Below are 27,614 nucleotides of genomic sequence, written 5' to 3'. Positions count from 1 at the left end.
GTTTATTTAGTATAGCATTTAGTTTTAATTATTAATCATTTATTTTAATCATGATTAGCATTTTTTTTTTATTATTCCATATTAGTATTACTATTAGGCGTTAACATAACTCCGCGATCTTCGCGGTGAGTTGAGCTTCATATCAATCGTCCTGCGCGCCGCCTCATTGTATTATAACGCGCGTTTTATGATCAAACTGACATACACAACACTATTATGACTTACGAATGGTCTGCTAATTGCGTCAACAATGGTTCTTGTATTTAAATCTCTGCTCACCGCGGTAGATCATGGTGTCAATGTACTTTTTAATTGTTTCGGACGAAATTAAATCATCTGTAATTTGTGGTTAGAATGATGAGCGACATAAATAAGTGTGATTATTGTTTCAATAAATGTTTCATAGACCTTTTATTAGTAGAAAAACCAGTTTGTAAGTCAATATATTTATTTCACTAAGTAATCTTAATAATACACAAAACGTCACACTAAATTAATAAGGAATGGTCTAATCACTTCACCATTGGCCCCTGCCTCTGAAACCACCACGGAACCCTCCTCTCCCCCTAAAACCGCCACCAACCCCTCTATTTCCAAATCCTCCTCTATTCCCAAATCCTCCTTGGTTACTTCCGAATCCTCCTTGGTTGTTTCCAAATCCTCCTTGATTACTCCCGAAGCCGCCCCTGCCCCCGATGCCGCCCCCGGTGAAGCCGGCTCGCGGTCCGCTGGTGCCCCAGCCGCGGTTGCCCCGTTTTGCCCCGTCGGGTCTGAACACGGGGGTGCCTTGCTCGCGTTGGATGTTGTAGTCTCCGGCGTCGACCACGCATAAGGCCTTCACGCAGTTGACGAGCTGTAAAAGGAAATGTTGTCATGATATTTTTCTAAGATGAAACTATTATAAGATTTATAAGTTGGTTATTAGGTTAGTTAATTAATAATTAGGGTAGTTTATGAATTGGAATGCCACTGGAGTCACTTACAGTGGCTTGGCTTATAAATTCAACAGTGTCAAAACTCTCGATATAATATATGGCGTGTCGAAGAACCGTCACTGCAGCAGTACGGGACAGATGTATATCCCCTTCCCTTTTTCCCTTACCTTCTGCTCGGAGGGAGAGAACTGCAGCGCAGCATCAGGCTCAGCGGCCGCGCGCTCGACCAGCTTCTCTATGGCGGGCCGGAGCGCCGTCACCATGGCGGCGACGCGCGGTGACATCTCGAAGTTCAGCCAGTTGTCCAGGCGCACCATTTCGTCGATCTGGAATACAATTATTTATTTACATATTTATGTCACTTGGGCAACGAAGTTTGCTTCGCAGGTAGGCTAACACTAAGAGCGGGATATAGACCGTTATTACCTTTTGTATTATTTATGAGCTCCCGATACCGATACCCGATGGGTGATTCAGTCACCCGTGAACATGATGCATGTAACTGCGTCGAAATATCGGGAGCTCATAAATAATATAAAAGGTAATCACGGCCTATATCCCGGTCAATATATATTTAAACTAACCGTGAATCATTCAAAACAAACTACACAGAGGTTTTGGATACAACCAAGGAGACTTTGGAAACAATCAAGGATGTTCTGGAAATAGCTAAGGAGGCTTTGAACACAACCATAATGGCTTTCGATATAATCATAACGAGGGTCGATCATAACACAATTATATAGGTGGCCTTTTGCGATTCTGCATTCTATGTACGGCCACGGACTTTAATGATTGAGCCAATAGGGTTGTATTGTATTAAATCAAATTACAGCCTGTGACCGTATCAAACGCTTTTATGTTGGGCAAAGATAGATATAACTCCGTAATAGATGGATACAGTCTAAGGAAAAAACGTGCCTCGAAAATCACGAAAATTTGATTCTCGATCAGATGGCGCCACTAGTTTTGGCCTACACTCGTATAGAGGGCGTTGACTGTTTCGTTTGTTATTTATAATTTTAACGCATACCAGTGAAAGAACATGGGTCAAAATCATATAAAAATAATTAATGCAAATAAAAAAATCATTTATCCATATTTAAATACATTTTATCGTATTTTTATAAATATTTATTTTTAGTTTTAAAGTGTGTCGACAGATGGCAGTGAATTTACTGGGGTTACAAAATTTACTATGACAGTACCGCTCTAGTATAAGTTACTCTATGATGTTGGGTCTTACCCACTCAACCTTCCTGCAAGCGAACAACAGTAGATGCAGTGGCGCCACCATGGTGGTCTGTTTGCAACTGATGGCGCGCGTGCGCACTTTCTCGCCGAACACGAAGAGTGGCGACGGGAACTTCTGCTCGAAGTTGCTGCAGTTCACGGATGTCTTGTGGATGAGGGCTGGCTTGCCTTCTGTTGTTAACACCTGGTGGAAAGTAAAGATTACTTTAAAAATAAACGTATTAGAGGAATTGTCAGATTGAAAGATATCAATGGGAGAAACATTTCTCCAGCTCAGTCTTTTCACTTATTGCATTTTTTTTCGGAGCGATTATTTTTGAAAGTATTCACTTTAACAAAACCTGTCGTTGAACACCCCTATTCATTTTGACCTATCAAATGACACACAACATAAAGTTCCTTCCGAGTTATATTATAAGTTACGTTTCGTTTAATAAACATAGTCACATTTTTATTTCAAAAGTTACTTTTTGTCCTCGCATTATAAAATATAAAGAAAACTGGCCAAGTGCGACCAAAAATAAATCACGCACTTGTCACAGACGAGGGCAAAAAGTCACGAAAAATTGGTTTTTGTTAATCTGGCAACACTGATTATTTAGGGTTGCCAGATGGCGTAAAGAGATTGCCCCAATTCGTCCTACTGACCTGTCATTTGAGTATAAAAGCGATGACAGGTTACAAAATTTAACAATCGAACTGTCATTTTAGTATCTTGAATATAGACACTAGAGTTCTTAGATTTCTAAATTCTCAGATTTCTAGTTTATGATAACTATACTGACCTTCCGTTTCCCCTGATACAGACAGACATTGGGGTAAAGGCCCATACTCATGAGCGCGATCACGATGTCTAACATCGGGTCGGGCACGGTCGGGTTCCAGCGTTGGGGCACGCAACACTCCTCCGGGAACCCGATTGAGGTGGTCAGGATATCTATAACAGACATTTGGGTTAGACTGAGTGTACGAGCGCCCGCCGGCCGCGAGTGGATGCGAGAGCGGGATGCAGCACACGAGGCGAGAAGAGCGCGGGCGATCGGCCAGGCGGCTAGTCGACGAGTCCACTCTGACGCACGTCGCTCAGAGCCAATTTTTATATTTTCGTAACTTTAATTCAAATTGTGAACCTAGTAATAAAATATTGCTGGAGTTCTTATTGTCCGCCTGGACAATAGTGGCGACCGTGACAGGACATATTAGATAATTCGTCTTTTAGTAGCAAAGCGCAATCGGTTCGTGATGATCAGTCTATGGCCAGCTGTTACTCAAATTCATTCGGTGTCATTAAGTTGCCTACTATAAAATTACCGGTTTTCGGAGGAAGTTATTTGAGGAGCAAGGAACTCCAAACTTGAGGGCCAAGGCTTTAGAGAGGTATGGGCACTGTGAATGTCATTACGCTTTGTGTGGTAGGGCACAGCACAGCGGATGTCATTCCAGATCTAGAGCAGAGCCCAACTGGCGAAGTACCTCCACCTTACAGAAAACCGCAGCCAAATAACACTAGACCCTACTCATAGTATTGTTCCTGCCGGTGAGTAAGGTTGCCAGAGTTCAACGAGGGTGCGGAGTATTAGGGTCGGCAACGCGCATGTAACTCCTCTGAAGTGGGCATTTGACGTGTTACGTACTTATAAGCTGATATTTGGCCTCCGAGGTGACTCGGAGCGTGGTCTGCTGCAGCCCCTTCCACTCGCACCACGCCATCTCCGCCTCCTCGCCCTTAGCGCGCTCTCGCTCCCACATCTGAAACATATATAAAAGTCAATCAAGGATTAAAAGGAGTACTTAGGCATCCAGTTCCGTGTTTTGCCTTTTAGCCAAACTTTTTATGTCCGAATTCCACTTCGCCGATGTTTTATTTTGACACTCAACCTTCGCCAAATTTTCATATGATAACGTTTTACTTTAAATATTGTTACATAGATTATTTTCGACATGTAACATTTGCAATATAATTTATTTAACGAATGATTCAAGTGGCTACTTATTTATTAATAGAATAACGATATCCATATATATGACCGAGCGAAATGGCGGACGACGAGTGAAGCGAGGAAGAACGCGTTAAGTAGCCCACGGACACTACAACTAACCACCTCCGCGACACCTATGGTCACCTGTGGCCCACACTAGTGTAGTACACTACACACCTGGAACGCGTTGAGCATGGCCACGTGGTCGGAGGTGCGGTCGCCGGCCAGCGCGACACCTGTGGTCACCTGTGGCCCACACTAGTGTAGTACAGTACACACCTGGAACGCGTTGAGCATGGCCACGTGGTCGGAGGCGCGGTCGCCGGCCAGCGCGACACCTGTGGTCACCTGTGGCCCACACTAGTGTAGTACAGTACACACCTGGAACGCGTTGAGCATGGCCACGTGGTCGGAGGCGCGGTCGCCGGCCAGCGCGACACCTGTGGTCACCTGTGGCCCACACTAGTGTAGTACAGTACACACCTGGAACGCGTTGAGCATGGCCACGTGGTCGGAGGCGCGGTCGCCGGCCAGCGCGACACCTGTGGTCACCTGTGGCCCACACTAGTGTAGTACAGTACACACCTGGAACGCGTTGAGCATGGCCACGTGGTCGGAGGCGCGGTCGCCGGCCAGCGCGACACCTGTGGTCACCTGTGGCCCACACTAGTGTAGTACAGTACACACCTGGAACGCGTTGAGCATGGCCACGTGGTCGGAGGCGCGGTCGCCGGCCAGCGCGACACCTGTGGTCACCTGTGGCCCACACTAGTGTAGTACAGTACACACCTGGAACGCGTTGAGCATGGCCACGTGGTCGGAGGCGCGGTCGCCGGCCAGCGCGACACCTGTGGTCACCTGTGGCCCACACTAGTGTAGTACAGTACACACCTGGAACGCGTTGAGCATGGCCACGTGGTCGGAGGCGCGGTCGCCGGCCAGCGCGACACCTGTGGTCACCTGTGGCCCACACTAGTGTAGTACAGTACACACCTGGAACGCGTTGAGCATGGCCACGTGGTCGGAGGCGCGGTCGCCGGCCAGCGCGACACCTGTGGTCACCTGTGGCCCACACTAGTGTAGTACAGTACACACCTGGAACGCGTTGAGCATGGCCACGTGGTCGGAGGCGCGGTCGCCGGCCAGCGCGACACCTGTGGTCACCTGTGGCCCACACTAGTGTAGTACAGTACACACCTGGAACGCGTTGAGCATGGCCACGTGGTCGGAGGCGCGGTCGCCGGCCAGCGCGACACCTGTGGTCACCTGTGGCCCACACTAGTGTAGTACAGTACACACCTGGAACGCGTTGAGCATGGCCACGTGGTCGGAGGCGCGGTCGCCGGCCAGCGCGACACCTGTGGTCACCTGTGGCCCACACTAGTGTAGTACAGTACACACCTGGAACGCGTTGAGCATGGCCACGTGGTCGGAGGCGCGGTCGCCGGCCAGCGCGACACCTGTGGTCACCTGTGGCCCACACTAGTGTAGTACAGTACACACCTGGAACGCGTTGAGCATGGCCACGTGGTCGGAGGCGCGGTCGCCGGCCAGCGCGACACCTGTGGTCACCTGTGGCCCACACTAGTGTAGTACAGTACACACCTGGAACGCGTTGAGCATGGCCACGTGGTCGGAGGCGCGGTCGCCGGCCAGCGCGACACCTGTGGTCACCTGTGGCCCACACTAGTGTAGTACAGTACACACCTGGAACGCGTTAAGCATGGCCACGTGGTCGGAGGCGCGGTCGCCGGCCAGCGCGACACCTGTGGTCACCTGTGGCCCACACTAGTGTAGTACAGTACACACCTGGAACGCGTTGAGCATGGCCACGTGGTCGGAGGCGCGGTCGCCGGCCAGCGCGACACCTGTGGTCACCTGTGGCCCACACTAGTGTAGTACAGTACACACCTGGAACGCGTTGAGCATGGCCACGTGGTCGGAGGCGCGGTCGCCGGCCAGCGCGACACCTGTGGTCACCTGTGGCCCACACTAGTGTAGTACAGTACACACCTGGAACGCGTTGAGCATGGCCACGTGGTCGGAGGCGCGGTCGCCGGCCAGCGCGCGCTGGTGCGGCATGAGGCGGCGGCGACCCTCCACCGCGAACACCTCGGGGAATGTGGTGGAGTTGGCCGCCATTGTTGTTAGTGCGTCGCCCACGCCCAGCACGAAGCCGAGCACCATCATCTTGCCGAGACGGGGCTCTGAAATGGAAAGACAGTAATTAGCGATGTCATTTGACAATATGTCGATGTGACAGTCAGTCAAGTAACTTGTTGGGTAAGCGTACAGATGTGCAAGTCGAGGGATCACGGCGTCTAGCCTAAATTATATGTTAAACTTTACTTTAGCTAAAGTTCATACTAATTATATAATATCTTCACCTAAATATTACTTCAAATGATATGTTCGGTTACTATTTATAAACCCTTAATAGTTAGTAGCGGGGTCTTCTGCCACAAGTATTTACAATACTTACAAGGAGATTCCAAGCATAACTAAATTGTAAATTGTGAAATGTTTTAACCAAAATAAACAATTTTTCATTTTTCATTCATTTTTCATTTTTTCATTCATTTTTCAAGGTGTGATATGACTTCTCGGCGAGATTGAACAACAAAAACGGAAACAAGCATTTTGGACTCTTTGGATAAGACGGCGAGTTTTTTCCAGCAGTCGTGGCCCATACACAATATCTGCGTAGTTTAACTTGGAGAGAACCAGCGATTCGCACAGCAACTTACGTATTTCCTCGCTTAGAAGGTTTCGAATTTGGTACAAAACCTTCAAGCGATAAAAACACTTACCGATAGGCAGCTTAGCCAGTATAGTGCCGCATGGAGTCAACGCGTCGTTGGCATCAAGGCACCCCAACTCGCGGAGCATCGCCTCGGCCTCGATCACGGCATCTAGCGGCGGGGGCTCCGGGGCCTTGGAGAGGAAGTGGCCGATGCTGCCGAGGCGGAGGAGCTTGATGCTGTAAGAAAATGTAGGTACATTAGATTGCGTACTTATAACTTAGCATTCCGTCCGTCCGTTATAGTTAGGGCGAAGTAGGCTCTCTTTTGAGTCCCACGCACGCGATATCGAATCAACAATGATAATCAAAGTTCCTTGAAGAGGCTTGTTTGGCTGGTAAATCTACATATACATGGGACTCAAGTAAGGAAGCAACCTAGTATTGTTAAAAGACTAGTATATTTATCTGTAGTCTTTACTGTAGGGATCTTCTGCAGACTGGACAAAAATACCAGAGAGTCAGTTCGTGCAGTGGAATACGGAACATTTCAGCTGCCAAATGTTCCTCTAAGCACCCGTAGCGCGTTGCAGCAGTGTGAACGCAACTCGTATTCGTGTGGATGACTGGCGTTTCTTTGGCAGTAACAGGTATGCGACACATTGTTAAAATATTTGATAATTATACTTCGGCAAACCAACTTTGTTGGTAGAAAAAGGCGCGAAATTAAAGTTTTCTATGGCAGGACAAACCTTCGCGCCAACATTTTTAAAATTTGCCGCTCTTTTCTACTGACGAAAATGCCTATCATAGCCATTAGCTTCCTCTACTTCTCTTCTCTTCAGAGAAGTAGGGGAAGAGCGCCTACCCGGTGGATAGACACAATAAAGGCATATGCAGGACCCAAGGCCCAGGCTTGCCTGCAAATGGCGCAGGATAGGAGAATACCAACGAAGAGGTTTTACGTATAGTAGGAAAGAAGAGGAGTTTGTTAAGAACTATAGATAGAGAAAAGATGCTTAGGCACCTGATACGACACGACGAATTTATCAAAAACATCATACAAGGGAAAGTTGAAGCAAGGAGGAAGAAGGGAAGACCAAGGAGAGCGTACATGCAAAACTCAACGTCGTGTCGTATCAGGCTGTCAAAGAGAAGGCAGAGGACCGCCAAACATGGAAATTGCTCCACCGACAAGAGTTTTACTCTTAAATATATGATGATGATGAGGAGTGCCTGGAAAAAAGTGTTGCTAAGCGTCCGTGGTAATCGCGACCCTCAGCAATGAGGGTACGACTGTAAAGAAGAGCCATTACCTTAGAGCGAGCTCGTGCAGTGGTGTGCGGAACATCTCTGCCGCCAAATGTTCCTCGAGCCGCTCGAAGCGCGCCTTGCAGCACAGCGTGAAGCACACGCCCGCGCGCACGCGGCCTGCGCGACCTTTGCGCTGCAAAAAATAGATGAATCGTTACTTAAATAAGTTAAACTGCAAACAAAAGTTCGTGTTTAGTCCGACTGGCCCACACGGTGGCGTATGACGTCATGTGTTTTACTATGTATTTCTATCATAGAGTAACTTATACTAGAGCGGTACTGTCATAGTAAATTTTGTAACCCCAGTAAATTCACTGCCATCTGTCGACACACTTTAAAACTAAAAATAAATATTTATAAAAATACGTTAGAATGTATTTAAATATGGATAAATGATTTCTTTATTTGCAATAATTATTTTTATATGATTTTGACCCATGTTCTTTCACTGATATGCGTTAAAATTATAAATAACAAACGAAACCGTCAACGCCCTCTATACGAGAGTAGGCCAAAGCTAGTGGCGCCATCTGATCGAGAATCAAATTTTCGTGATTTTCGAGGCACGTTTTTTCCTTAGACTGTATCCATCTACTACGGAGTTATATCTATCTTTGATTTCTATATAGTTTTATAGTATTATTTTTTATCGTAAAGTACTAATATAGTCTTGTAGACACAAATATGGACACCTGGTGTCTGAAATAAATAAATTCATTTTCATTTCATTTAATTTCATTTTCATGTTGTGTGACGTAAACAGCTTCATCTTGGCTTTGCAGGAGTCGATGACGTATTGTACCTGTACTAAATTAGTCCGGCTGGCCCACACGGTGACTCAAGACGTCATGTTGTTGTGTGCTGACCTAAACAGCTTCATCTTGGCTTTGCAGGAGTCGATGACGTACAATAGTACCTGTACTAAATTAGTCCGGCTGGCCCACACGGTGACTCAAGACGTCATGTTGTTGTGTGCTGACCTAAACAGTTTCATCTTGGCTTTGCAGGAGTCGATGACGTACAATAAGTACCTGTACTAAATTAGTCCGGCTGGCCCACACGGTGACTCAAGACGTCATGTTGTTGTGTGCTGACGTAAACAGTTTCATCTTGGCTTTGCAGGAGTCGATGACGTACAATAGTACCTGTACTAAATTAGTCCGGCTGGCCCACACGCTGACTCAAGACGTCATGTTGTTGTGTGCTGACGTAAACAGTTTCATCTTGGCTTTGCAGGAGTCGATGACGTACAATAGTACCTGTACTTAGTTAGTCCGGCTGGCCCACACGGTGACTCAAGACGTCATGTTGTTGTGTGCTGACGTAAACAGTTTCATCTTGGCTTTGCAGGAGTCGATGACGTACAATAGTACCTGTACTAAATTAGTCCGGCTGGCCCACACGGTGATTCAAGACGTCATGTTGTTGTGTGCTGACGTAAACAGTTTCATCTTTGTTTTGCATGAGTGGATGATGTACAATACTTTGTAACGGTGCGTGTAACGGAACGTTACACTACCAGCTTTTGTATTATTCCTGGCACATAAGAGATTCTAAATTCACTATTCAGATTCAAATCTTTCTCGGAATCCCTTGATTCGTTGGTTATAATTATCAGTTCAATACAAAACTTCGATCAGTAAACATCTATTTCCTACATAGTATTTAAAATTTAATATTTTATATTGTGATGTGATCTATAGCAAATCCATACTTACTTACTTATTTTGTAAATACTTATTTTTGTAAATACTTATTTTTGTAAATACTTATTTTGTAAATAATTGGTAGCGATTATCGTTTTAATTTTTCGAGTATTAATCCTGCACCTAACAACCATCTCTTTTTAGCCCAGTGGTTGACTGGTAGAGAATGCCTTATGGCATTAAGTCCGCCATTTGTACTTATAATTTTATGTGCAATAAAGTTTAAATAAAATAAATAAATAATGAACATAAGTGCAAAGTGTATGGTGCACGACACGACCTATTGTAACCAGCGCACCTCTAGTCTACCTACATTCGAAAGACACATTAATTGTAAGTTTTTATAATAATTAAGTCATTTAATTAAGTGTTTTATATGTGTTATGGCATCAGACAGCTAACTCTCGCCTGTATTGGCGCCTTTTATTTTTATTACAGGTGCCTTTTATTTTAATTAATAAATACCCATCGTCGTCCTGGTTCCTGCCTTTCATTCCATCATCCTGTTGAGGGAGGCCTACCACATCCCCTGCCCCCTCACATACTTCATTAATCGTACCTGTTCTAAATTAGTCCGGCTGGCCCACACGGTGGCGTATGACGTCATGTTGTTGTGTGACGTAAACAGCTTCATCTTGGCTTTGCACGAGTCGATGACGTACACTACGTCATTGATGGTGATCGAGGTTTCCGCGATGTTTGTTGACAGGATAACCTGGTGGTGAAAATAAATGAATAATAAAAACCGGCCAAGTGCGAGTCGAACTCGCGCACGAAGGGTTCCGTACCATTACGCAAAAAACGGCAAAAATTCACGTTTGTTGTATGGGAGCCCCACTTAAATATTTATTTTATTCTGTTTTTAGTATTTGTTGTTATACCGGCAACAGAAATACGTCATCTGTGAAGATTTCAACTGTCTAGCTATCACGGTTCATGAGATACAGCCTGGTGACAGACAGACGGACAGTGGAGTCTTAGTAATAGGGTCTCGTCTCGTACCCAAAGGGTAAAAACGAGGCCCTAAAAACGGTTACAAAGAAATAGTAAGACGCGTAAAGTAGTGCAAAATATTATAGCTGCCAATTTAGCCGCTGACGTAGATGGCGCTATACGTTTATGTATGTAGACGTTAGCGTTCACTTCACCTTTACTGTTAAATGCTTAAAAATAATAAGATATCCTCACCTTAATAATCCCAGGGGGCGGCGTAACAAACACCTTCTTCTGATCCTCCCTCGGGATCTGGCTGTGCAGCGGCAGGATCACGTATCTGGACTGGTCCCCGAACAGCCTGTGCTGCATGAGGTGCTTCATCAGCGCGAAGATCAGGTTCCAGCCGGGGAGGAACACCAGGACGGCGCCGTCGCTGTTCAGCGAGCCGATGTAGACGAGGAGGGCTTCGATTAGCTCGAAGCTTAGCTGGAAAAATAAAATGTGTTATGGTAGTCGGACGGGAAATCCTTGAAAGGAAATGCCGTAGGCCGGACAGCCATCTGGCCAAGCAGGGTCTCCACTGGCATTCGGCTGGCTAGACGGTCGGGGAGGCCGTGTACTACATGGAGGCGATCAGTTATGAAAGAGGCTGGCTCAACTGGACTGGACTGGAAAGAACTGGAAGTAGTCGCTCAAGATCGTGACAAATGGAGGATTCTTCTGCGAGCCCTATGTCCCTAATCGTTTTTAGGGGTACCAATAAGTTTTATAATTGGCTAAGTTTGCAGGGGCCCGTGCCGACAATAGAGTATTTGACTACTAGTCAAATCAGTTTCTTTTTTCGAACTGTCAAAACGATTTTGCTACTATGGAATTTATATGAAACACTAGATGTGACGTCACAATCAAATTACTAACTCTTTATAGTTTTATACGGGTTTTAAAATAGAAATTGTGTCTAAAAATAACTGCTGTCTATGTTTCTCTATTCATCTTCTGGTGTTTTATTTCATGCATGGTGTAAAATAATTTATTTTAAATACAGTCAAATACCCTATTGAAAATCGAAACAACATTTAGTGTAGAAAAATTGGTATGCTAAAAGTTGGCAAATAAAAAAAATCTATATGTAACTTATTATTTTAATACTAGAGTAAACTTTCTCAACATTGCCTACCGTGCAAAACATTAACTGGGTTGAAAAAAACTGTGATCCTCTCCAAACAGTTAGATATAACTGCCAAACAGTCGCCTTTCTCCTATTAATGGGAATTAGATATACACAGCGATTAGGTAGAGATTCACTGTATTTTCAAGACAAGCAACATACATAATGTTGACCAACTTTTCGGGACACTACTTACATCCTTCTCGGAGAGCTTGGCCATTGACTGCGCCGTCTGAGGTGAGTAATCGTTGCCCAGTGGACCGATCTTGTTCAAATCTTCTTCCTGCTCGTCCACACCAACACCTATTAATATAAAAAAAGCTATTAAACCCTATTTTGCATGGTTTGTTTAGTATTATAAGACTAAAAAGACACCAATTTATGAAGTGCGTCGCGAGTACTGACGTACTGAGTTGCATTTTATATTACAATAGTCCATGTTCAATGGGGTTGGCCGGTCGAAATAATTAGCAGAGGGCGCCAGTATAGCTTGCCCTGTCAATCCCTAGAATTGTGTAAATTTTTTGTTTTTTTTTATGCCCTGGATGCCGGCCCTTTAAGCCAAATCTCATAGAAAAAGGGGCAAGCTATGATGGCGCCATCTCTGCTAACCTTTGACAGTTGCCAACCCCATTGGCTCGTTGCGCCACCCCAGTTAGTTAAAACTTAGCAGTTTTCTTCATATAAACCCATCTTCATCCTCGTCATCGTCTCCATCATCCTTATCCTTCTTCCCTGAAGCCTTGCGTTTTCTGGAGTCCACGAGCGGCACGAACTTAGTTCGATTGGGTCTTCTACTGAACCTACCTTCTACTAGACCCACTTCCATCTTTAGACCCACCTACATCTTCTACTAGACCCATCTTCATCTTCGTCATCGTCTACATCATCCTTATTGGCCTTTTACCCTGACGCCTTCCGTTTTCCAGTCCACGGGCGGCACGAACTTGGTCAGTTCGATGCTTCTACTAGACCCACCTTCATCCTCGTCATCATCTCCATCATCCTTATTAGCCTTCTTCCCTGAAGCCTTGCGTTTCCTGGAGTCCACGGGCGGCACGAACTTGGTCAGTTCGATGCTTCTACTAGACCCACCTTCATCCTCGTCATCATCTCCATCATCCTTATTAGCCTTCTTCCCTGAAGCCTTGCGTTTCCTGGAGTCCACGGGCGGCACGAACTTGGTCAGTTCGATGCTTCTACTAGACCCACCTTCATCCTCGTCATCATCTCCATCATCCTTATTAGCCTTCTTCCCTGAAGCCTTGCGTTTCCTGGAGTCCACGGGCGGCACGAACTTGGTCAGTTCGATACAGTCTTCGAGGAAATACTGGCGGACTGGGAACGTGCGTCCAGGGACCTGTTAATGTAGAAAAACATGTCAAACATTTCTTTTTTTGAGCAAAGAATAAAAGGCATACTTTACGTGCCTTTGAAACATTTCAAAATTTTACACAAAACTTTACAGGAGTGCTGATCTGATTCTAAGGTGTACCTATTAATTGTGAAGTCACAGTAATAGTTTCGCCATTTTCTAAAAACTTAACTCTTAGATCATGGTCCGCTCGCTACGCGCCTTTAGCGTCGGCGCATAGCTAAGAGTTGACTAAGGGCCAGTTGCACCAACCACAATTAACAGACTGATTAACGTCAAGCAGCAGAGAACTATGAAAGTTTCCATACAATAAAATTTAGCGAACGGTAAAACGGTGACAGACGGTTTGGTGCAACCGACTCTAAGAGTCAGTTGCCAAACCGCCTGTCACCGTTAAAGTGTTCGCTAACTTTTATTCTATGGAAAGTTTCATAGCTGATCAGTCCGCTAATTGTGGTTGATTCATTTGGCATTAACTGCGCAATTTCACAGCGTCGATTCTGGGTCATTCGGCTGAGATAATTTTGTATTTATCAAGGGTTGACAATGTTGACATGTTTTACCTCAATAACGGGGCAGTTTCCGAAGTACTTAGTAAACAGTGTCGTGTCAACAGTGGCTGACATGAGAATGATGCGCAGGTCCGGGTAAGTATGCGCCATGTCGCGCAACAGAATCAGGGCGAAGTCGGTGTCTGCGTCTCGCTCGTGCACCTAAGTGAATAAAATATACGTGATTAGTTAACATATAACAATGAATTTTTTTGGATTTTTTTGCCTTAACTTATCGAGAGTTGCATTTCACATGAGTATGTCAAAAAAATTAAGAATGATTTACCTCATCTACTAGAACATGGCTGACTCCTCTCAATCCGCCTTCAAGTTTTCTGAGTAGCACGCCAACGGTGCAGAACATGATTGAACCGTACGGCCTTGGTAATATGGACTCGAATCGCACGGAATAGCTGCAAAATAAAAATTATAATCAAATCTACAACTTTTAGAGCATAGCTATTTAGAAATTTAATTGGTTATACCACAGAATAAAGAATATTACTACTGTACTGAAAGGCAACTTCCTACGAAGTTTGACAGCAGTTCAGGGTCGAACCATGATGTTCCTTTCTTATATATGGCACTATCCTGTTGTCAAAATTCAGGTCATTATCCTATCTGTGGTCGTGCACGCAAAGGGACGTCAAGTTGTGCCAATCCTAATAATTGCTCGGAGCAGTGCTGAGCCGAATGGAGCCGAGTTTGCCCGAAGCGAGGAGTTATGCACCCCTGGTTATTCACTGAATCATATTTATAATACTAAAATTGTTTTAGAAGTTTTTGATTTTGACGTGAAGGTTCGATTAGAATTTCGAGTAATGCTTAAATAATTGATTATTTTATCTTATTTCCTCGTAATGTTTGGAAAAAAGCACTATATAGTCTATACACGCTTTGGCAGGGATAACGATTCTTGGATTCGTCTCCTTTGTGGGACTCAGCTTCAAATAGAATCTCGTTCACGAATTGCAACTTCCCGGCCTACAATAATGTATAGTAAAACATACCCAACACTGTTTCCAAGCTCTTCACACCGCTCAGACGCCACTCTTTCGGCCACGCTTACAGCGGAAATTCTTCGTGGTTGGGTGACACAAATGTTGGCCCAGGCGCCTTGGCCGCTCGCTACGTAGTCGTCCAGAATGAACTGGCATACCTGCACAAATACAAATACAAGTCCAGTTTAGCAAACAAATCTATTAGTAGAAAAAGGCGCGATTTTTTTATTTTATATCATAAATTAGACCTCGGCGGACTTTCTCTGATCAAATCGGGGAAATACTAAAGATAGGCCAGGTCAAGAGCACCCTAAACTGGCGAGCGTGTATGAAGAATGTTATGAAAGTGAAGGAAGCGAAAGAGGTATGTCAGGATCGTAGCAAGTGGAAATCCGTGGTCTTTGCCTACCTACCCCTCCGGGAAATAGGTGTGATTATATGTATGTATGTAAATTTGTATATAATTATTCAACTATCTACTCAAATTGTTTTTTTACTACAAGAGCGTTTGTAGCCTAACAGTAAGGCGTGCAACATAGTATAAACAGGGCAAAGTATGTTATCTTCATACAACCCGCGTTTCTCAGTGCGCAGGTCGAGATATTGTTTGAGTGTGTGTGCGGCGACCATAGGTACAAGTCGCGCACACATACAAGTCGCGCGCGGTGCGTTTGTATGAAGATAACATACTTTGCCCTGTTTATACTATGCGTGCGATTTACAATCCCCGTCACTGGTTCATATGCCAGCTCGTACCGATGAGATTATTAAAACTTTTGTACGAATTATCATTTGATATTTACTCGTCACTTTTCGGTGAAGGAAGACATCGTGAGGAAACCGGACTAGTTCCAATAAGATGGCCTAGTTTCACCGCTGGGTTGGAAGGTCACATGGTAGTTCTGTTTGTAAAAACTAGTGACTAGGCCAATTCTTGGGATTGGTGACCCAGACTCTGACAGAGCAGTGTCAAAAAGCCCAGACAACGCTAGGAGCATGATGATGAATTTACTTGTCATAATTTCGAACTTTCTGACACCAAGTGCTAAGGGCACTTGTTTGGTCTTCCCGCAGCCGGTGTTCCCCCTGATGATGATCACGGGGTTCCCATAATAGTGGATCGCATGGCGTAGACAGGAAGATAGGGCTTTGAGGAAGTTAATAGGCACAAGGGCTACCAGTAGCTATGGATATTTATAACACCAAGTTGCCTTATGAGCGTTGCCCACCTTTTTAATAGCGTCGGTGACAAACAACCCGCTTCATGGTATGCAGTTACGGTAGCCTATGGATATTTCCAACAACGAGGGTGTCAGAAGAGTGTTTCTTAAAGCCTGACCAGGAATATATGATCACGAACCATGTTGCGGAATTTCACTGGAACTAATTTTTTCATACTATGCTGAACTGTTACCCTATACATGAAAATAACAGCGCCCTCTTGACAATGATCATATATAACTGGTCAGGCTTTACCATTGTTTGTAAGTTTTTACTTACTAGATAAGTCTTCTTATGGAAAGCGTATACCGTAGCGTAGCCGATGGACTAGAGGTGTCACAAGTGTGTTGCGATCCTTATGTATAATTTTCACTTACTTGTGTGGTCTTCCCGCAGCCGGTGTTCCCCCTGATGATGATCACGGGATTTTCATTGATGGCCTCCATAATGGTGGACCGCATGGCGTAGACAGGAAGATTTTCTCTCTCCTTCATGCTCTCCTGGTACAGTTGGCTGTTCTGGCAGAGGTCACGATGGTTGCGCTCGAGGTCTGAGCTGATGTCATCGAGAGGGGTTGTGGCCAAGGGGCCTTCGTCTGTAAAGAAATAGGTTATTAGAACATGTGACTTAGCTTTACGCGGTTATCACACTGATGCAAATCCGTACGCTCCGGTTTGTGAAGGAGACGCAATGCACGTTATCGATGTCTCGCTCGCACATTGGAGCGGCGTGCAGAGCTGCATTGAATATAATGGTCTCATAAAGACCGCTATGAGAACGCGTCCAATGTGCTTAGGTACTCAACTTACTCTTTCTTCATGTCTATATTAGTACATTTGCCACTACTACGTGCCAATATTACAGTCGGTCCAAGCGTTCCAGTCAGCTCGTGGTGGTGACCATGATACGTAGCCGGCGATAGTAATCTTTATTTGAAAGCCATAAAGTCTATATTACAACGTACCAATATTATAGGCAGTCCAAGCGTTCCATAAGTTCCAGTTAGCCTTGTTAGCCAGTTAGCTTGCGTTGGGCGCGCCTCGGGCATGGCTCGAACGCGATCTATTTGTAGTATGGGCCGGGGACGGCGGTGGGTTGCCCATCGCTGCTAACTGACTCGTGAACCTTATCTCAAAGACATAGAGTACATATTACAACGTACCAATATTACAGGCAGTCCAAGCGTTCCAGTTAGCCTGCGGTGGCGACCATGACACGACGCCGGCTTGCGTTGGGCGCGCCTCGCGCATGGCTCGAACGCGATCTATTTGTAGTATGGGGACAGCGGTGGGTTGCCCGTCGCTGTCGTCCGGCTTTGGGGCTGTGTCTACGTTCACAGGTTCGATGCCGAGTTCTGGAGAACAGAAATAAATAGTTAAGTTAATGTTACAGAACAGATCATACAGAAAAACTGTTACTGCGGCATTAACCTCAAAAACAAGAAAAACATTGTATGGAACAGCCATTTTTCCAGCTAAAAAGATTTGTTCTCTGGGATTTATTTACTTAACGGTTCTAGAGTTAAAAGTTGAAAAATTAGCCTACTTTAAAAATTGCGACAAACATTTCAGTTTAATTATAAGGATTCCTCAGTACTGCCGCTGCAAATTTTAATAAATAGACACCTTAACACACCTTTATAGAAGGTTTTGAAACAACTAGTACTACACAAGATATGTTTGCATCAGAATTCAAAGATACAATACCTTGTAAGGTGCTCGCCAACTGTTTTTCCAGTTCAGGGCTAATAGCCACTGGATGTGGCTTCATTTTGCCTTCGTTAGACCTGCAAACATAATTTAACATTAATAACATTCATAATAGATACACTAGGTGCCTCTATCTTCTAATGGAGGTTGTCTTTACATATTAAATGGCGACCCAGCAAGAGCGGTCTTGTGTTCCACTCTCGGACTTGTAGCTTTTGCACTATAATATGAGTATAATTGAATTGTTGCCACGATTAATACCCTATATCACATCATGACGACCCTGCGCCTGTCGGTGGAAAGGCTTTTTTTTATATTACGTACGAAATCACGTTTGCAATATCCCAACGGTAGAAACAGATGTCACTTCTGACGAATATCGGGACGGGGGAAGTTTAAATTTTCAGTAATGGTACCTGTCCTTCTTCAGAGTTCCGCTAAAAGCCTCAATAACTCCAAGATGGTATAGTTGTCGTACGAGACACAGAACGCAGGATTTGCTGGCAGCCTCCTTGTTCGAGGCCGTCTCTCGTCAGTTGTCGGACGTAGATCGACATCTCGCAGCAGAAACTTCTATTATACATGCACATGTGTGTATTTATACCTGTCCTTCTTCAGAGTTCCGCTAAAAGCTTCAATAACTCCAAGATGGTACAGTTGTCGTACGAGAGACAAAGCGCAGGATTTGCTGGCAGTCTGCTTGTTCGAGGCCGTCTCTCGGCCCGTCACGTTGCGGCCCAGTTGACGGACGTATATCGACATCTCGCAGCAGAAACTCCTGTTAAATATACAAATTTGTGTTGTAGGACGTGTAGTATGTACAAAACAACGGGAAGTAAAGCTGTATATGTACTCGTATGCAGTATCCGTAAATGTTAGGCTGGTTTTAGTGTCACGCGGACCGTCCGTGCGGATCGCTCCGCACCGTTAAATTGTATGAGAAATCTGTCCGTGCGGACGGTCTCCTCGCGAACCACTCAAACTTAGAGCTTAATACATATTGGTAAAGTGCGGAGCAATACGCACGGATGGTCCGCATGACACTAAAACCAGCCTTAAATAGTTATTTCCGACGCTGTACGCATTCAGACACTACGTAAATCATCTATCAAGATACACAAGAATACAAAAAATAAACATTTCCAGAATATGTCTTCACACATTATTCAAGTGTTTTGGAAGTCCAGAGGAAAATCGATGACACTCGATATAACGCCATTAAGAGATAATTATTTTTACATTCAAAATGCAATTTTAAATCGGGAATGGATAAGCACTGGGTGGCGTGTACTCGTAGTACCACGGGAAGTTTGGAAAATGACCAAAAATTATTCGGAAAAATTGTACTCATATCGGTTTTCCCCCAGACTGATCAACTGTTTTCGCTACACACAACTTACCCCCAAATGACGAAAACGTTGCAGAGTAAATGCAGTAAATTCTGGAAGTCTGGTCAGGCATGACTTCTTGGTGTAAATAGTCTCTACCTGCGTTGAAAACAAATCTTAGACAATCAATATGAACCCTCCGATTTTATAGGGAAATTATGAACAATTTCATACTGTTACCATTTGAAATAGTCAATAAACATTTGTTTTGCATCTGCATGTTGAGAGAGATGTGGTGAATAATCCTTTACCATCGTATTTTCAAAGAAACGCATGAACGTGTTATGCTATTTCAGTCAGTCTCACTACAAAAAGTACTGAGGTCGACTGAAGCAGCATGATAAACACGAACGTTTCCGAGAAAATACGATGGCAAAGGATTGTTCACTACATCTGTATAGACTATAGTGAGTTCTCTAATCGAAATCTTGATCGACTCCCTGGGGGTTACCACAAATACCTAAATTCGACGATTTTGTATCTGCGTCGCTATCATTTAATAAGCGAGTGATAGAGATAGAACTCAGACTTGCTTCGAATTTTGATTTTCTCGGTAACCGTCATTGTCTTTCTCCGCGAATCCCTCAAAGTAGTAGTTAATAGAAAAATAACATGTAATGCTTTTTCAACTTGTTTTATTTGACAATTGCAAACGGTAATTTTGCTTAAAAATGTTCATAATTTCATTCAATGAATATTTTTGATTGTCTTAGATTTGTATCATCAACTCCAGCCATAGGAATAAATTGTTGTGAAGTATATATTGCTTAAACTCTGCAATACATGCCTCACATTTTTATTGAGGTTATTTAGAAACATCAAGACACTATCCGATTTCGTTATTAGGGCCTTATTACACAGGCACTGCACAATTAGAAATCCATGTGCTATTGAAATAAGGCTCATATTCACAGCGAAAAATTTACTGAATGAATGAATTTACTATCAATGATGGACCCATCATTGATAGTAAATTCATCAGAGATCAGAGATGGATTTGAAAATGTACATAGTTAGACTAATTTGTTTTCAACATAATAAATTTCATTTTTTTTTTTGATATTTTCCTTGTTTTGTTTTACAAAGGATTAAATTGTCAATGAATTTAGAACTTTTCAATTATGTACAAAAAAAGTTTATGTCAAGCAAAAAACTAATGTATGAATTACTTGTTTTTCACACTGACCGAATATTAATAATATATATGTAGGTATAAACAAAACTGCTAATCTACATATCGAATATGATGTCCTTAACAATGTCAAAATCCCTTAAAAATGTCTCCATGTTTCTGATGTCAAGCTTGACTTCTTAACTTTTAAGTCATGCCTGACCACATTTCCTGCAGAAATAACAGCCAGCCATTGGTTTTTCAATTAAATATGAATAATCAATGGCTTATAAGCATTTAATTGACATAATTGATATTTCCATAATTTTTACTCGCTATTAAAACTAAAACTAAACTTTATTGGATACACTTACTTTTATCATGTATCTTGACGTTAGGCTGATAGTGTGACGTGACATTATTAAAACTATTTAAACGTGTAATACTTTGCTATGTATACTTGTATAGGTAATAAGTTAGTTTTGAGACTAGAAAAATATTTGTACGGTCAAGTTCACAAACATCTTTACAAGCCAACATTCCAAAAGTAACTGTCAAAAATACTATTTGTGACACACTTTTATTGTTGACTGTACTTCTTCTCATTTGCATGTCTATCAAGTACTTCTTGAGACCTTTCTATTGAGCCTTAGCTTGATGTGTTTGTGTTTTTCCATCGAGGGGTTCCTTTGGCTATCTACCGGCTGCATCATCAGAACACCTCCATGTTAGCATATTATTGCATTGTCACAGGAATTACGATAGTACTCTAAATTTCAACTGAATCAGATACCGGGAAGTGGTTTAAATTTTAGTTACAAGATTTGAAGCACTACATATATTATACAAAGGTATACGCAGTGAAGCTAAATAAGTGTGTAATAATAATAAAAATATATTTACACAACCTAATTGACAGTGTCTTAGAGACATGTTATTTAAAAGTTGGCTTGAAAATATGTTTGTGAACTCATCTATACACCTTTATTGTAGATCACAGAGTATTAAACCAGTTCACTGTCATCTGTAAAAATCCTGTTTCACAAATAAACTTTACGAACAAGATGTAAATAACAAAAGTAAATATACACAATAACGCTCCATTTAATTTTAAATAACGTTTCTAAGCACCGTATTCCAACAGGGGTCCCTTTGTTTGACATAATTATTGAAAGTCATAATGTAATGATTGTCATATTATCATTAGTCATAATACTGAAACTTAACTTTCAGGATTTTCCTCAGGTTATCCTATAGATAGGTTAGGTTAGGTTAGTTTTATGGCAATCCTGAAAAGTTACGCGTATCTGAGAAAAACCAAAGTATGACTAAAGAAAATGTGGACAAACAATACATTATGACTTAATAAACTATATGGGAAACAATAGAGACCCATTTCAACAAACCTGGTGTGATCAGGCCCAACAGCCTTATACGCGTAGTCCGCATTGATCTTGTTCATCTGCATAAACTGATGAAGTTTCGACTTAGCATTTTCCATGTTCCAGTTGCCATGGAGACTGGCGTTCACATCCAGGTCCTCGGCTTCTTCCACGTTCTTCTGCTGCTGGAGACGGTCCATGTAGGTGAAGTTCTGGCTGGGCCCTCCGTAGGCTTGATACGCTTGGCCCATGCTTTCCGGCCCCATTCCTGCCTATAAAATGGAGGAATAATATTTTTTATTACAAAAGAAAAATTATACCCTAGAGTAGTTGCGCCTTCTTGTGAAACGCGTTTATTGTTTAAAATGGATAAATCCGTTTGTAATAAATAAATATTACAGGACATTCTTACATAGATTGACTAAGTCCCACAGTAAGCTCAAGAAGGCTTGTGATGTAGGTACTCAGACAATGATATATATAAATAATATACAAGTACATACATAGAAAACACCCAAGACTCGGTAACAAATATCTGTGCTCATCACACAAATAAATGCCCTTACCGGGATCCGACCCCAGGACCATCGGCTTCACAGGCAGGGTCACTATCCACTAGGCCAGACCAGTCGTCGTAATAATTTTCATTTGATAAAATAAGTCAAAAATGATTACAAAAAGTTACATTTATTATAATTTTGCACTTTAGTACAAAAGTATAGACTTACAAATATACCATCTTCAAGTAATCACAGTTTTTTTGGCCACTGGTGGCAAAATGCTTATAGCGCAAGCACCCTGGTCAGGGTTAAAGGCAATGCAATATCAGGTCAACAAAGAACATCAGAATTCAACTTTAAAGATGGAATTTAGGGGTTGATATAAATTATATTATGGAAGTGGATTAATTTTTATTTTTACTAAATTGAATATGTTTATAAACTGAAATAGATAATAACATACACTAAAGAAAAAGTGACCAAGTCTAAATATTTCGGAAAATATTTAGTTGAATGTGTTTGTTTGGCTTAATATTTTTATCAATAAATATTTCCAATTTCTTAAGTTAATACAATAAAAAGTCACAATATAGGTGTTAACAAATAAAGTTCTGAAGACTTACCTGGAAAACTGGCTTGTTGTGGGGCTCCTGTCCCTGGTAGCTGGCTCCACCACCAAAGTTTCCGTTGTTGCCACCGCCATTGTCCTCAGTCTTCACTCTCACCTCTTCAGGCACTTCATTTGCAGCCACCTGTTCAAATGTATGTATGTAGGTTTTATTGTTTCATGTAACATAAATACATTTTCAAAAAGAATGTGTGAAAAATAGAGAAATGTGTAAAAAATAAAAAGACCATGATAGGTAAGTACTGAATAAAACCTGAATAAAGAAAAATTAACACATGCACATACAAAATGCAGAAGAATTATTTACCACTTCATACAAAAATTTATATTTTTTTGCATGTACTTCTGAAAATTGTTACCCTACAATTTTGATATTCATGATCCATCCTCATACCAAAGACAAATAGCGTTCAATATTAAATTAAATAATATTTTACAAAAACTGAATGATTACCTGATTTGTCCTGACTAAGAAATTCACAAAGTCTTTGGATGCGTTCATCTGAGCATCTTTCTTGGAGGTCGAGTTACCGGCGCCGACGTAAGAAATACCATCCACACGGACTTCGCAGAGGAAACGTTGTCGATGTTTCGGCCCTAAAAATTAGGTTAGAATTAATTTATTGCATTATTTAATACTAGCAACGTCTTCTATAGTAAGCTTTATAAATTACTACGCGACCACATTTAAATTCTAAGCATAAGAAATATTAGCAAAAACATTATTGTATTAGTGAATTTAGTGATCAATCAATACCTGTGGCACGGACGTCGAAAGTCGGGTTGAGACTTTTCTTGGCGCACCAAGAATGAAGGAAAGACTTCACGTCCATGGTGAAAGATACCGCTTAGGCGGTTATAGGTTGCTAGATAGTACACTAATGAATCAACACAACTGTAGACGCTAAAAATCAGTTACAACTACGGATAGTACGGATGACGAAGAGACGCTTCGTTCAAGTTCGTTCGCCGCCTTACCCCTCACCTATGGAACCCTCACCGCTTTGCTACGCCTACGCGGTGTCCTGTCACTGTCTGTTAACTGCGTTTCGTTTTGCTAAAAATGTTCCGTGAATGAAACAAACTTTGCGCGTTGTATATTTTATTTTCTAAGAACTGTTAACTATTTATCAAATATTTACAGTGATGAGAAAATAGATTGATAAAATGATAGAATCATTATATGCATAAATTGTTATCTAGATCAATCTTATGCAAATAACCAAACGCAATTGGGCAGGGCATGATCAAAGAGTATAGGTATCATGAATCTAGGTATCATGCATGAATCTAGTATAACTGGATCGGTCATGAGGAGTGGGGGAAAATGACCGAACGGGATAGTCTTATGTATCTTTCAGTAGGAGTAGCAGAGAAAGCGCTGTTATTGTTTGTCCTTGTCATAGTTTCACTTTTCCACCGCTGCCACAACCGAGGTTGTGGCAAACAAATAAGTACGTGACATGTCATGTTTGTTCGTTGCTTGTTAATTTATCGTTGTTTTGTATGAAATTGTGCTTTCTCTTATGAAATATAGTGATGGTTAGCGTTTTGAATGCTTGAACTTTGATAAAATACTGGTGAATTGTTCTGTAATCGGCTGTAATAGCCGCTCTGAGCAAAAATATGAGATCATAACCTTTCACACGTAAGTACGGTATTTTACACCTTCCTCTTAACGCAATATGTGAGAATAACATCGTAAAATTACGTTACACTCAAAGCAATGTAGAATCAAACGATTTCAATAAAAATATCACAATTATTTACGCAAATTAACAAAACATTATTTGTAAAATTATCCGCCCAAATTACGTAGGTAGGTAAGAGTCTGAGGTCAGCCATTTTTAAACTTCTTCTTAATTTAGCTGCCTAACAATCATGTTAGGGATACCAGATGAAAATATCATAATTTTATGGGTAATTTTGACCTCGAAGTTTTTTCGTACTTCTAATTCCAAAAAATAAATAAACAAATGTTGTGAAGATTAAATGTGGTTTAAATTAATTGGTGTGATTGCGATTTGTGATTTCTTTAAATTAAAACCCATAATACATTTTATTTTACGTTTTATTTACTAAACATGTTTAGTTTTGTACCACCTGCGCGAATTATAGGAGGTATTTCATTGTTTATACGCCTAAAAAGAACGGCCCATTGACATTTTATTTAACAATTTTTTAATACCGTCAAACAAGCTAACTTTGCCTCCAGGGTAATCGCCCCAACGTGATATCAAATATTGGGGTAATTTTTACCAATATGGTATCCCCACGTTTATGACGTCATCTATGTCTATCCCTTACGGGCGCACGCGTATAGCTGGTCTATGTAATGCTAGGTATCATGAGGTATAACCACTACGTGGCATGATGTCCAATGAGTTCATTCTTTGATATTAACCAGACGCTTTTTGGTGAAGGCAAACATCGAAAGGAAATCGAACTAATCCCAATAAGGCCTAGGTCCCTCTGATTGGAAGACCTGGAGTCGCTTTTATAAAAACTAGTGCCTACGACCGTTCTTGGGATTAGTTGTCAAGCGGGCCCCAGGCTTCGATGAGCCGTGGCAAAATGCCGGGACGACGCGATGATAATTATAATATTAATTGATAATGGTACCATCATGTGTTCCATTGCTGCACAGGCAACGGCAATACACAGTACTTATATACCTACGTCTTTATCTACCGCATAAGAGCGTTCTAAGGCCGCGGCCAGGACGCACGCGAACCAATCCAATGTATGAACGGCTTTGATTTGCCGCTCACCGCCCCGCCAGTCGCGTGTGTTTAGTCCGCGGCCTAAAGGTAGTCCTAAAGTGGTAAAGTTTAGGAATAAAACACAGTAATAGAAAAAACTTATAAATGATTTATTGGAAACACTAATACATAAAAACACTCGCACATACTAAACAAAATAATGTGTATTTGCGAATCAAACAATCACCACCGAAGTCGCCCATTCCAAATTGCCTATATAATACATAATATCTGTATACTTCATCCTCCTAATATGCCGATGGTCCAACTTATAGTATTACTGAATTACTTCAAAGACATCGGGGACCCGTCCACCCCTTCCCAGAAAAAAGCCTTAAAATGGCCGTCGTTTATCGAATAGCCCCAACGATTGGCTTTCCCTTTGGAATTGATTACCCGTTCATTTGACTTAGCTGTAGGAAGGGGTTTCCCTTTCAGAGATACCGCTTAATGAAAGGGTATCCCCTTCCTAATTAAAAAAATTATGACATCTATGTGCTGTCGACTCCCCAGTCCTTCACTTTAAACATAAATAAGCAATATTTGATTCATTTTTAAGAAGAGAAAGTTTAAAATGGAATAAACGTTATAATTTATAATCGATACCCCTTCAGCTTAAGGAACGGGTATCGAATGGGTATCAGCTTACCCGTATTATGAAGTGCTTAAAAAGTCACATGAAAGTGTTTTAGTTAGCAACTGCTTTGGTAAGCAATGCCTTACGAAATACCCCTTCCAAAACCCTCGAAGGGGATACCGGTCCAATTTAATTGTAATAGAGTCGCATTTCTTATGTTTATTTTTTAAAGAAACGAAATTAAACCTTATTTCGTACTTCTATGATTCAAATTCAACTGCCAACTTTATTTATACGATGGGCCTTAAGTCGTTGCCAGCGAAAATGGTAGACGAGGTAGCGAAGACGTTTTCGCAATAAGGGTCTTTGTCTTTCCTTTGAGATATACAAATAATTTATTGACAAAGTATTGTATTGTATTGTTGTATATACATTTATGTAATATTAATCTGTCTACTTATTGTAAATACACATGTAGGTGCAAAAATATTGGCGTATTTCGTGTTTTATTTTTATTATGATTAGGTACATAACTACATATCAAGCGACATCAGATTGACGACCTTTTGGCGACCGCTCAGTACTGTTTTTAAGTAACTTACTCACACAATGACGCATGCCGCGTGTACAGACGTGCCGTTCACACATAGAAACGCAAGTGATTTTTGATGTATAGCGTGTCCGCCCTGTGATATTGGGCTGTCCCCGCGCGCGTCAGTTGACGTCTTTGGCGGCCAAAGGGCATGACTAATGGCAGATAACGGTAATTTAGAAACAATAATAAATTGTGTTATTCTTGTTAACCTTTTGGACGGCGGACGCCAATGACCGATATATATATATATGTAGGTATGCACCGTAGTATCCGTAGGTTCAACGCCAAAGACCGATTAATCGGTCATAGGCCACAGAGCAACATAGATCTAAATGCATAAAGTTCAATTTCAGTTTTGACACTTCGGTGACGCGGCGTCTAGATGACTGCTTTTGTGTTTGACACGGCGTCGAAAAGGTAAAACATAGCATGTGTCAATTTTGTAACGGCAGTGATGTTTCTTTTAATATATTACTCTTAAAGGATGAGTCACGTTAGAACGGCCCGGGTCAGAGCCGAGACTTCGTTTTCTATGACGGGTGATCGGTGATGCATACAATAGAAAACTGAAGTGTCGGACAAGTAAGCCCGGATCGGACCCTTCGGACGGAGTCGTCTTTTACCATACTCTAACTCTAATGACTACAGTTATACAGGGTGACCTTAGCCATTTGACAAACCCTGAAATCCCACGTAGGGTTACTTCTCAGGAATGCTCTAACGTTAATATTTTTTTAATTAGAACAAAAGATATAAATTTTCAAACAAAAATTAATTCCAAT

General features: G+C 42.1%; 2 protein-coding genes and 1 long non-coding RNA gene across 3 annotated transcripts in view; 1 reads left to right on the top strand and 2 right to left on the bottom strand.

Moving 5' to 3' along the window:
- The window catches only part of LOC134750775 (myrosinase 1-like), a 190,423-nt gene that overhangs the window by 114,116 nt on the left and 48,693 nt on the right, over positions 1-27,614 (bottom strand). The gene's annotated exons all lie outside the window — the stretch shown is intronic.
- Positions 492-23,885, bottom strand: LOC134750564 (dosage compensation regulator). Its single transcript, XM_063685772.1, has 23 exons — positions 23,656-23,885; positions 23,353-23,495; positions 22,894-23,022; positions 21,795-22,042; positions 18,494-18,667; positions 17,887-17,966; positions 17,343-17,534; positions 16,558-16,775; positions 14,969-15,117; positions 14,245-14,371; positions 13,971-14,120; positions 13,245-13,392; positions 12,229-12,335; positions 11,117-11,350; positions 10,488-10,643; positions 8,225-8,355; positions 6,979-7,148; positions 6,182-6,375; positions 3,824-3,938; positions 2,975-3,126; positions 2,182-2,373; positions 1,103-1,261; positions 492-853 (listed from the first exon to the last, which is right to left on the bottom strand). Exons 1-23 carry the CDS (start codon positions 23,729-23,731, stop codon positions 518-520), a joined length of 3,780 nt encoding a protein of 1,259 aa, XP_063541842.1. The 5' UTR covers positions 23,732-23,885; the 3' UTR covers positions 492-517.
- LOC134750584 (uncharacterized) lies at positions 19,512-27,614 on the top strand. Its single transcript, XR_010128561.1, has 2 exons — positions 19,512-19,684; positions 27,489-27,614. It is a non-coding gene; the product is annotated as an uncharacterized LOC134750584 (long non-coding RNA).

Source organism: Cydia strobilella, chromosome 20 (genome assembly GCF_947568885.1).
Source record: "Cydia strobilella chromosome 20, ilCydStro3.1, whole genome shotgun sequence".
Lineage (NCBI taxonomy): Eukaryota > Metazoa > Arthropoda > Insecta > Lepidoptera > Tortricidae > Cydia > Cydia strobilella.
Note: the sequence above shows the minus strand (reverse complement) of the source record. Positions and strands in the feature narration are given on the sequence as shown.

What these genes read in the sequence shown, in the direction of transcription:
- LOC134750564 (XM_063685772.1), bottom strand. Translation starts at nt 23,731, where the DNA reads ATGGACGTGAAGTCTTTCCTTCATTCTTGGTGCGCCAAGAAAAGTCTC. An exon ending in GAGCTTGGAAACAGTGTTGG is followed by an intron (nt 14,372 to 14,968) that starts GTATGTTTTACT and finishes TTTATTTTGCAG; the next exon opens with CTATTCCGTGCGATTCGAGT. An exon ending in AGATGATGACGAGGATGAAG is followed by an intron (nt 12,336 to 13,244) that starts GTGGGTCTAGTA and finishes TTATATTAATAG; the next exon opens with GTGTTGGTGTGGACGAGCAG.